Source organism: Pseudochaenichthys georgianus, chromosome 10, assembly GCF_902827115.2.
Source record: "Pseudochaenichthys georgianus chromosome 10, fPseGeo1.2, whole genome shotgun sequence".
Lineage (NCBI taxonomy): Eukaryota > Metazoa > Chordata > Actinopteri > Perciformes > Channichthyidae > Pseudochaenichthys > Pseudochaenichthys georgianus.
Genome location: NC_047512.1, coordinates 23,507,984 through 23,520,317, shown reverse-complemented (window position 1 = coordinate 23,520,317; position 12,334 = coordinate 23,507,984). Strand labels below are relative to the sequence as shown.

Genomic DNA, 12,334 nt, shown 5'->3' with positions numbered 1-12,334 from the left:
ACGCCTTTAGCAGAATGCATCCTATTAACTTCATACCTACTTTTTCTGGATTATTCTGAATTTAGCATTCGTTATTTCTGAATTCAGTATTAATTTATACTGAACATTTTGATGTAAGATCTTATCATTTAGATATATTATCATAACATTTAGTACAGACAGATGTTCCCCCACAGGATAATATAAAACATTCAGTCAGTGATGCCTCACATTTCCAATAGCGCTACCATGAGGTCAACATTGTAATGCTTTTGGTTTGTGGCCAAATACTTGCAAAACATCTGATACATCAGCCTTACAATAGGTGTACTCTGTGTCTGTATACCGGATTTGAACAAGTGTATATTTAAAAAGATTGTTTAACTTTAAATTGTTGTTCTCTTTTCTCTGTCAATCATAGTCTGGCAAGAGTCTGAGGAAACCTGCTGAGTGGATTCATATGATATAGCCTTTCATTATGGTGTGATGGATTATTATTGTAATTTGCATCCTTGTGTTGATATGTTTAAAGGTCCCCTATTATACTGTTTTTCATTACTTTATTATAGGTCTCAGATATATACAAAACATGTCTCTGAAGTGTTTGGCTCGAAATACCAAACAGATCATGCATTGTAGCATCCCATAAACCCCTCTGTTTCAGCCCTGTTTCAAAAGTGCTGATTCTGTGTCTGTTACTTTAGATGAAAATAAGGAGCCACTCCCAACGCCCCTCTGAGAGATATCTGGTTAAAAAGAACACAATAGGCGCTTTCACACCGGAGTACTTTTTCCCGTACTTTTCCCTTTTAGTTCCGATAGTTCCTGGGATTTTGCGTTCACCCCAAAAAGAGAACTTAGTTCATGAGAACTTCCCCCCCCTTTTCAGTCCCTGCTAGAGAGCAGGTACTTTCCTGGGAGAACAAAGTTACAATTTCTGATTGGCTGGGCGAATGGCAAACCACGCCCCGTAAAACTCAGAAAAGTTTTGTGAAGCTGCCATTGTATTTGCTGGCATTAGCATTATTAGCATTAGCATTAGCCCAGCGCACCAACGGAGAGAGAATAACTTATGGCAACACAAAAAAAAAACATGGGAGCGGTGGAGTGATGAGGAGGTGTCGGCGTTCTGGCGATTTACTCGGAAGGCTTCAGTAGAAGCTGCTGGGAGTAACAGCAGAAGTAAACCCAAAGCAGAAGAGGAAGAAGTGACGTCAGCGGCTTCATTTGTGTAATCTTCCCTCAGGAACTTATTCTGGTGTGAACGAGATCTGCTCTTTAGTTCCATGGGGGAACTAAGTGCTGGGAACTAAGTACGGCAAAGTATACTTGGTGTGAAAGCGGCTATTGGTGCTCTCGGAGGAGATTCAGGTGATAAGGTGGGGGGTGTTACCTTGGTTGGTTATTGGCTAATGGTTACACAAGCCAAACATTTTTTTATGACATCATAAAGTGGCAAAAATCTGATCAGTTCTTTTTCGGACAGGTTTAAATGGATCAGGACAGAATCTCTTTACACAGAGTAAACATGTTTATGTGTAAAAGACATGAAAAAGTGGATTTTGCACAATAGGTGACCTTTAAAGGACATACATATATTTAATTTACAGAATATGAGTTCTGTTATTGCTCTTTTTTATAGCACTGTATTAATTTGTTTCTTTTAATTATCAATATTTTCAATTTGAAAGCTTATGCTTTTTTTTCCTTCTCTCTGAGCAAAGCAATTTCTTCCTGGATGTTAAAACGCAGGTTAATAATCTAAAAAATTACGTGCCTTTGTGTTATGTCATTACAGTTTTTATAGATGTAGAAATGGAGTAGGATCGGATAGACATCTAGATGATGTATTAATCCTAAAAGAATGAAACTGAATAATTGTACATGATTATGTTTTATTGGAAGAAACATCATACAACTGGAGATTTACCTTCAGTCTACCTGTTTAGTCGACCAGATTTTATGTTATACATTTTTGAACAAGTAATTACAAAAATAGCTTAATTCTTTTATAACCAAATACACCACCAAAAAACATTCTCACAGTCAAGTTGATACTGTGATATATGACTTGCTAAAACACCAAACTGTATTCAGACACTGTGCCATTTACTGACTCCATTAAGCCTTCCAACTGAAATTGATAGAATCTGCGTAAGAAATAAAAACATATGATTATGTTAAGTGACAGAAAACCTTCAGCTTCCAGTGAAATAATGCTAAGAACTGTGTGGTTTACAGTTAAAATATCCAGCTTTCAATACACATTCTCAAACATTTTGTATATGTCAGCATTTCTATTTTAACTTTATGAAATACAACTCATGTACACACTTTGTTTTTTAAAGAAAGGATTTCTAGAATACCTTTAGCCTTAATAAATGACTGCTGCAGCATAGGTTAAATATGTGATGTAATTATCCTTCTTAATAACCATTCTAAAGTGAAAAGATTTAGTGGGACATTGCAACATATGTGTCCCACTGATAAGGAAATTGCCTTGTGTGATGTTGGTAATTCAACTTTACAATTTTCAGGCATACTGCAAGGGAATCTGTGCAAAACTAAACCAAACGTTTAATGTCAAAGAGGATGTCAGAAATAAAAATGTACTCCCTGGATTAAGAAGGATCTGAAACCGCACTCATTGCACTACAATGTGGTTGTGTATTTGAATTAGCAATGTTTGGCAGAATGTACTGTATGTTGTTTTTGAATGAAAGTATTAGACCAGTAAAACATTCAGATTATTCATATTCGAATATTTATGCTGTAAATGATTGCTATATTTCATGTCTAGTGCTCAACCAGAATATACATATATATCTGAATGCCTTTCATATTGTATCAAAAAGTACAACTAAAATCAATGCAGATTTTCACTATAAACATAAACACATGTTTCCGCTTATATGTATGGATTTATGTCCAAGTACCAAACAGAACCAAATAATGATTCCATGTAATAACTGTCCTGTATAAATGTAGCCTAATATTTGGAAATGGTACATTAGTCAACCACAAGTACAATTTATTTGTTCCTATGTTCAACATTTCTTTAAGCAAAGATCAATGTGTAACTGGATATGTGTGTGGATATGGAGCTTGAAATTGGTACATTAAAGTACTTAAACACCAAGAAAATATTCCATCTGAGAAAAATGTATTACAAAGACCAAGACACACCATTAATAGTCGTCTGATAGTAAAGACTAAAACTTTTTGTGATAAATGAATTAAAAACAGACACAAAATTCAGTATAACTGACAGTTATAAACAGTTGTCCTAAGATGTACTGCTAAATAAAATGAATAGTTACAAACAACAATGGTGGCGAAAACATTTGATTCAAATTCCTCAAAGTCTGTTAGTCCTTCAGTTCAAATGACTTACATTGATTCAAAAATATCAAACAAATAACACACATTTAAGTCAGCAGCAAGAACATACATTGTTGTCCAGGTCAAACTGGCAACATTAATTAAACATGTCTCCATCAGTGATTAAAAGATAACGATCAGTCAAAATGAATCAGTTACACTGAAAATGATTAAGAAAAATAATTTGATTGGCAATCATTTGTCAAAGCAACTGAAACACTGATTTATCACGAATACTGTTAATGGTTCCTTCAAATCTGGCCTTGAAGTTACATTGTTTAAAAAAAAAAATGGCACCGACAGGAATGCAAAATGTAACTGGACAAAAATAGGTAAGAATATAATAAAACAAAACACCACACACAAAAGTGTAAGCCATACATTTCTCTGACTTTTCTGAGTGGCCTGTTAAAATGGAAAGATTATTAAAGACTGCTTATTGCAAATCAAAATGAATCTACTGTCGTTGGAGGTTTCAATGAGGGATCACACGTTATACAAGCTGTCAGGATGCTAAACAACACTGTCTTGCTACAGTATGATCATGCATTTAATAAGTGGAAACCTTAAAAAAGCCAGACACGAAATCACCACAACTTGTTCATGTATCTGTGCAGTAAATCCTTCCTTATGTGCCATTGACGTCAGTGACTCCCAAGTAACTTTGACTGGAAGTCATTGAAGCTATTGTGCAACATCATCAGCCACAGGTGTGTCTTTACTTCTCAGGATGAATGTGGAAATGCAGGTTTCTCTGTCGCCCCCTCCTGGAGACTTTCCATATCAGAGGATCTGAGTGTTCAGGATGACACTGAGGCATCGCTCTGCTTCATAAAGGCCAGTGTGCCCCTTGTGTGCTCTCTGCCTGTATACGTGTCCTTTCTCCACCAGGCCCGCACCCCTTCAGGGCTGAGAGAGACGCTTGCGTTTGAGCTTCTGTTTCGCCATTTTCTCCTTTTTTGAAAACAGAGAGAGAGGAGAGTACTGACCCATATCTGTTACTCCCACAGAGATCTTTCCATCCATCCATACATCCGTGAGAGTGGGTGAGTACACACACCGTACAGCGTTCATGATTACAATCAGGCAGCAAGTCAGGCTTTGTTAGTAAGGCCACTAGACTGTCAAGGCACTTCATCTCTGTCCTCTGGACTGTCCTTCAAAGTAAGAGTCTGACTGACAGTTCAGTTTCTTCTCTTCAAAACTATAGCTGCATTCTCAACACGGGACCTCTAGAGTTTTTAAAAAAAAGTTTTCATAATACTGTAGACTCAGAAATGTCCTTGTTAAAAAAATCTCAATATATTATATGAAACGTTTTACAAAAAAAAAAAAAAAATGGGAAAAAAGGGAGCGGGTTGTTGTTGTAATTGCAATATATACCATATCAATATGTACAGATTCCATGCTGCTGGTTAGTCATCACTGCAAAAGAAGAATAGTTGAGATCATATTAAAATCCACACATAGTTATTAATTGAAAGCACTCATGCTCTATACTTACAAAATGCCCCTGTATCAAATCAGAGTCAAGCAATTAATTTCATTCTGACAATCTATGAGTAATATTATTGTTGTACCTTGTTATCTTTTTTACTATTTCCTGACTATGTCAGCTGGTGTCTCATAATACAAAGCAAACCATTAATTAATTACTTACTTAACTACTTAAGTAAACCCTATGCTTAAAATCAAAGTTAGATCTCTTGACCCTCACCTTGTGCCAGCAGCCTGGTATGGGCAGCCCGTCCTGTCCCTGGAAAGAGAACAGCAGGGGAATGTTACCAAGCAAGACAAATCATGTGATGCCTTCTTTAACACACCTGACAGACCTGCAGATTCAAATATCAGAGACAATTGTAATAATGTCTAATGTGTGAACTCCCTTTCAGCAAACTGAATAAAAGAAACCAAAGGTGGAAGATGAGCTATCAAATGCATAAAGACAAACGAAAAGAGAATAACTCAGTGTTTCTCCTATAATGTAAAGTCTGAAGAAGGAACTTTTTTGATTACATTCTAATCAAGTAAATTCTTAGTAGCCTTGCAGTATGTGGAGTATTTTGGATAAGATAATTATATGTCTTTTAAATTCAGGCGTACAACCAGCAGCTGGTTAGCTGACTAGCATATAGACTGTAAACAGGAACAGCCGAGCTAGCACCTAAACATGCTAACAAATGTGTAACTAAAACAAACTGCCTTGTAATTTATCAGGCGGCTTTGAAAGTGGTATAGGTGCTCAAATCTAACTCTACATCAGAAAGCTAAGCAAATGTTAGTACACCTGCGTTCTTTGGCCAGTTAAAATAATGTTTGATTTTTGTAACCTAGCATCTTACATCTCTTCATTACACAAATCAGACGCACAATGTCCGACCAAATAGATAGAATAGAAATATCCAGTATAGACATGTCTAACAGAGTTTGACAGATAAGAAGTCAGGAAACAAAGTGAATAGAAAATAGCAACAGAAGATGTATACATAGGGATGCAAAAGGAGGAGAAAAGGAGGCAGAGGTACTGTACCACAGGACAGGGGGCCTCAAGGCCAGAAGGAGGAGGAGGAGGTGGAGGGGGAGAATGCCCTGCCTCCTCAGAAACACCTTTAGTCTCACCACAACCCTGTCAGCAAGAGCCAGTCACACATTCACAGCATTGAGGAGGAAACTCAGAGAAACACAAGTGACAGAAACAGTGCCGAGAGAGTAGAAAGGGAAATACTGTTCAAAGTGAGAGGAAAGTTGAGTTAATGAATTCATTAATATGAGGAGTATTACAGTGTGTGTGTGTGTGTGTATATATGTGGAGGTGACATACCACAGGACAAGGCTGGTCCAGGCCTGGAGGACCCTGCTCTCCCTTCTGGCCCTTTAGTCCTCTCTTTCCCACTGATCCCCTGTCACCCTGTGTAGAGAAAAACAACATTGAATTTAGTGTGTTTTGATGAAGATAATGATGAAATGTTTTTGTTCGGCGGTCTGTACAAACCTTGTCTCCTCTTTCCCCTCGATCACCCTTGTCTCCCATCAGACCTGGGAAACCCTGGACAAAGAAGCACAAATAGGTCAGGAGAAAGCAGATCACTTGACACGCTTTAAAGTAAATAAAAAATGTCAAGATAGAAATACCAAAAGAAGAACTCACATCTAATCCAGGCTCTCCTGTTCTGCCCTGTGAACACAGACCGACACATTTAATCATGATGTATGTTTAATGGAAGACAGTGAAAATATTTAGTAAACACATTGTGGAGGTGATCGGGTGCTTACTTTTTCTCCTTTTGAACCTGGGAGGCCCACTAACCCTGTAGACCCACTTAGTCCCATGGGACCATCTAATCCCTGCAGGTAAAGGCAATTATTATCACTGTATCATGTCCATGTATGTTAGGTTTTATTTAGCTTAAAATGTATCACTTACTTTGGGGCCAGGAGCACCATAATCCCCCTGCTCTCCCTTCATCCCGTATCCAGGCTCACCCTGCATGAGAAAGACAGCAACACTGAGCACCAAACAACATGTCAAACCTTCCACCTCTCACTACTGAAGATGCAGGGTCTATCAGTCTTACCTTAGGACCGGGCATACCATGCAACCCCTGAAAAACATAGAGTACTATCAGTTTAACAGGTGCAGACAACAAACTTGATATGAAACCTTTCTAACTGGAGAGTGATAACTAGTACTCACCATGGATCCAGGGGCACCGGGAATTCCTGGTGGGCCAGGTGGGCCCGGCTGTGAAATCCTTTGAACCTGAGCCCCATGGAAATGAGAAGATTCGGAGATAAGATAACAATAAATATAAATAAATCTACGGTGAGGGAATAAATAGGCACATTTAAACAGCCTCAGAGGAGGGTAGATGTTTTTTGTCAATTTACAAAAGCTAGTTATTTCTTTATGTGCTAGCAAATGTAAATAACAAATCTAAAAATGCATGATGTCCAATGACCCTTATGTGCTACACTGACAAAATGACACAAATGAGTGAAAGATTTATTGCATGTGTGTTCCACTAACCAGGTTGTCCTCTATCCTGCAGTCGCCCTTCTCTCCTTTATGACCGTCCAGTCCCTAAACGAAAAAAGAGAACAAATGAACTTATATGTGCTTCTCACTGTTTGTGTATCAGAGAAACATGTTTACTCTCATTACTTACAGCAGGCCCAGAGAGCCCCATCTCCCCCTTCTCTCCTGTGTGGCCAGCGGGTCCCTCCTCACCTATGTCACCTTGAGGTCCCTGAAGGCAAAGAATGAAAAAAGACATATTCGTCTCTTGAAAAAACATAAACAAAGAAAAGAAAAACGTTTTTAACCTGTGTTTCATTTCCACACACCTTCTGTCCATCAAATCCTGCTGGCCCAGGTAAACCAAGCTCACCCTGGAAGACGACAAAGAGAGAGATTCATTTATGATAATATGATATGGTTTTAACACAACATCCAAATACATTTTCAGTTAGCAATTCAAATGGCAAGTGGAAGGGCACTGGTAGGATAATAGAGCCCTTTACCTTTTCCCCTGTTGGGCCTGAGGGTCCAAGTGGTCCAGGTGGTCCAGGTGGGCCCTGCAAAGAGAAATACATTGAGCCAGTGATAAATATGCCTGGATAAACTTTAAGATGATATGACATATCAACGTATGTATCCTGCTCCTGCATTAATGTTTTGACCACTTGAAGGCAGTATAGAGTTTGAATAGGCTCTCCTCTCGTCTTTCTCTGCTTCCATCTCTCAGGCAAAAAGCACTTTTTCTTTCAAGACAAGATCCAATCTTCCTATTCCAATCCCAAAAAACTATTTTTCATCTTCTCCTCCCTCCTGGACCCTCCCAAAGCCCCTTCCCCCTCCTCCCTTCTGTCAAGCGACTTTGTTAACCACTTTGAAAAATAGGTTGATGATATTCGCTCTTCTTTTTCTGACTCACCTTTACTCACCACTAGGTCACCAGACCCTCCTTTCACCCACACACTGACCTCCTTTTCCCCTCTCTTTCCAAGTGAGGTTCTTACCCTCATTACCTCTGCCCGCCCTACCACCTGTCCTCTGGACCCTATCCCTTCAAACCTCCTTCAGACTATCGCTCCTGATATTCTACCATTTCTCACCCATTTCATCAACACTTCTCTAACTTCTGGTCACTTTCCAAACAGTCTCAAGGAGGCAAGAGTAAACCCTCTCCTAAAGAAACCCACTCTCAACCCGTCTGATGTTATAAACTACAGGCCTGTCTCTCTCCTCCCATTCTAAAACACTTGAACGCGCTGTCTTTAGACAACTCTCCTGTTATCTCCATCAGAACAACCTTCTGGATCCGCACCAGTCTGGTTTCAAGGCAGGTCACTCCACAGAAACTGCTCTCCTTGCTGTCACTGAGGAACTGCACACTGCTAAAGCAGACTCCTTCTCCTCTGTCATCATCCTTTTGGACCTGTCTGCTGCATTCGACACGGTGAACCATCAGATCCTCCTTCACACTCTCCAAGAACATGGAGTTTCAGGCTCTGCACTTTCCCTCCTCACCTCATACCTCAAAGACCGTACCTACAGGGTTACTTGAAGAGGGTCTGAGTCCGACCCTTGTCAATTAACTACAGGGGTCCCTCAGGGCTCAGTTCTTGGTCCCCTCCTCTTCTCCTTGTACACAAACTCGCTCGGATCTGTCATTAGCCCGCATGGTTTTTCATACCACTGCTACGCTGACGACACCCAATTAATTCTGTCCTTTCCCCGCTCAGAGACCCAGGTCGTCGCACGGATCTCTGCTTGTTTAGCGGACATCTCTCAGTGGATGTCCGCTCATCACTTCAAGCTCAACCTTGACAAGACTGAACTGCTTTTCCTTCCGGGAAAAGATTGTCCCACTCTTGACCTAACAATCAACATCGGCACCTCTGTTGTTTCTCCGACTCAGACTGCAAGGAATCTGGGTGTGATCCTAGATAACAAACTGTCCTTCACTGCAAACATCGCTGCTACAACCCGCTGCTGCAGATACACGCTCTACAACATCAGGAAGATACGTCCCCAGCTGACCCAGAAATCGACGCAGGTTCGTGCCCAGGCTCTAGTCATCTCACGCCTAGACTACTGCAACTCCCTCCTGGCTGGTCTACCTGCATGTGCCATCCGACCTCTGCAGCTCATCCAGAATGCAGCTGCTCGTCAGGTCTTCAAACTTCCTACATTTTCCCACACCACGCCGCTCCTCCGCTCCCTCCACTGGCTTCCGGTAACTGCTAGAATCCTCTTCAAGACAATGGTACTTGCATACCATGCTGCGAATGGATCTGGCCCTTCCTACATCCAGGACATGGTTAAACTGTACATCCCAGCACGTGCACTCCGCTCTGCATCAGCCAAACAGCTCGCTGCGAAGGGGACCCAAGTTCCCATCAGCAAAAACACGTGGGTTTGCTATCCTGGCTCCAAAATGGTGGAATGAGCTCCCCATTGACATCAGGACAGCAGATAGCTTACACACCTTCCGGCGCAGACTGAAAACTCATCTCTTTCGACTCCACTTAGAGCGATAGAACTATTAACAAAGCACTTAGCCTATATACTAATAAAGGACCGGCTTACCTAAAGCCAGTTGAGTAGCACTTGAAATGTTTTGGCTCTATGAAACCTGATGTACTTATATGATTCTGTTTTCTTCAAGTTTGTATTTTGTTGGTCGAACGCACTTATTGTAAGTCGCTTTGGATAAAAGCGTCAGCTAAATTTCAAACGTAATGTAATAATGAATACAAAGTCACCACCTTTAACAGGGTACAATTGTTTGCAAACAGTTGCTTATTTAAACATCCTGCATCTATGGAGCAACTTTAGCATTCCTTTGCTGGTTGGAAAGCAAAAGTCAGAAACCTGAAACTTGCCGTAAAGCTCCAGAGGGCTGAGGGGAACTGCAAAGATCATTCTCTGTTGTTGACCTCCTTCACATACAAGTAGTCATGCAATCCATTGTAAATAAAAGTACTGCTTATAGTCCTCAAACAGTCAATAGACGTGTTGTATATGTTTACTCTGTTTATCACAATGGTGAAAACGATGAGAACTTGTGAAACTTCAGCATGAGGCTTGAACTTGGGCCAACACAAGACAATACATCAAGGCGGATGGATTTCACAATGCAGGCCTGACAGTAAACAAAGCTGGTGATTTATTTCTCTCGTTCACTCTGTTTGCTGATCACAACCAACTTGAAGCAATTTTATATTACAAAGATTATACTGAGTGTGGTTTGTGGTACACAATGATCTGGCATCATTTTCCATTCTGTTGATTGATTTGCTGCACGATAAGAATGTTAAAGGAGACAGTAATTTATCATGTGACTTTATGTAACACTACAATAGTCTTCCATGCTGGTTGAGTGACAGCCTCTTAAATTACGCTCCTTAATCTCTTCATCCACAATTTTACACTTGTAACCTCTCCCCTCTGAAGTCCATCTTGAAGCCATACAAAAAGGAACCCATGTTGCCTCCCGGGTGTGTACATGCTGGTTCTTGCCCTTTTTCCAATTTCTAAATGTTGGTTTGTTTTAACTATAAGCCAGGGAAACCAATAGATGTTTACAAACAACAATTTGATCTGAGATATTCCATCAATGAAAAGTGAAGGCTTCTCATGCAAATAATGATACAAAAGCCGCAAGATGAATTGCAGTAAATAAGAAACCAATTTCAGCATGGTTTTTATTTTATCCAAATTCATCATCCCCTAAAATGCCACCACAGATTAAACCAATTTCGTTTTTCACACAAACAAGTGAATGGATCATAACACAAAGTGGGGGGCCAATGAGCATTCCCCGTTTCATAGATATAACTCCAGAGGAGACCTTGCGTGTTATTTGGTGCCAACTGATCCACGTTGGCAAGAAGCTTCTGATTATATCCCAGGTTGAAGTTTTCCCTAACTTCTGTATGACTAGACATGGTAGAGTCAAAAAGTATTGCGTATGAGTGGGATGTGAAACTGAGACTGTGGTGTCTTTGAGGGGTATTTTCAATGCGTTCCCCTTGCACTCATATATGATATGAATGTATTGATTAAAAAAACACCATGCTGCCCTACAGGGAGTAAAAGCCTGTTTCGTGTGAGGCACTTTGGATACAGAGCGGGGAAACACAGCACAATGTAACAAAGGCTGTTCTTTATCTGCATGCTTCTTTAGGCTTGGTGTTATCTGATAAAAGAGCACAGCTGTACTATATTTGCTGGGGCTGTGCGCTTTATCCCAAATTAATAAACAAAAGAGCCACGTAGAGTAACCCAGGATATTCTGTACCATGTGGCTCTCTATAGTGACATTCAATACATTTAAAGTATGTAAATGACTTCTGGGACGATCATCAACAAACAAACAAACAAACACTAATCCATCGGCTGAAGCAGGTGGGATAAGGTGCAGATGCACACAGGGGGTCTATGCATCATCACAGTTGTTAGGTATAGATCACTCCACTAAAACCATGCAGAAACAACAGCAGTTTACCGAAACACTGATGGTGTTGATGGCCTGTCAAGAAGAAATGGTGAGATATTTAGTTTTGGGGTTACAAAATGTGTATTTTTACAAAGTTACCATTTCTGGGTCTGTTAAAGTTTTGCCTGATGCTTTACTTGAGCTTCAGTGATAAATGCCTGATGGTATAAATCTGGTCTCATTGCCGCTTTAAAGTCACTCACCTGGAAAGCATCTAGAAGCTTCCCATTGAAGTCGATGATGTCTGAGGAGCCTGCGTCGCCTTTTTCACCAGGATAACCCTAAGGAATATACAGGGACAAATGAATGGGATAAACATAAACAAAGGAAGTTCATCAAACAAGTGTTGGTAATGATTGGTGAATGATTTTAAAGGGCTAATACACATACCATCGATCCCTGTGGTCCTTGCTCTCCTATTTCTCCATTGTCTCCCTGTTGGATCACACATATGGCATTGTTTTGTAAAC

General features: G+C 40.2%; 1 protein-coding gene across 1 annotated transcript in view; it reads right to left on the bottom strand.

Annotated features, from left to right (window-relative positions):
- Positions 1–1,857: 1,857 nt before the first annotated feature.
- Positions 1,858–12,334, bottom strand: part of LOC117454182 (collagen alpha-1(XXIII) chain) — a 133,042-nt gene continuing 122,565 nt past the window's right edge. Inside the window, 18 exon segments of the mRNA XM_071204646.1 lie at positions 1,858–4,314; positions 4,865–4,873; positions 5,078–5,116; positions 5,891–5,986; positions 6,182–6,268; positions 6,353–6,406; positions 6,509–6,535; positions 6,634–6,705; positions 6,785–6,844; positions 6,936–6,962; positions 7,055–7,120; positions 7,388–7,441; positions 7,527–7,607; positions 7,705–7,749; positions 7,882–7,935; positions 11,874–11,897; positions 12,068–12,145; positions 12,255–12,299. Of these exon segments, the coding sequence (XP_071060747.1) occupies positions 4,264–4,314; positions 4,865–4,873; positions 5,078–5,116; positions 5,891–5,986; positions 6,182–6,268; positions 6,353–6,406; positions 6,509–6,535; positions 6,634–6,705; positions 6,785–6,844; positions 6,936–6,962; positions 7,055–7,120; positions 7,388–7,441; positions 7,527–7,607; positions 7,705–7,749; positions 7,882–7,935; positions 11,874–11,897; positions 12,068–12,145; positions 12,255–12,299 (969 nt within the window). The 3' untranslated portion in view covers positions 1,858–4,263.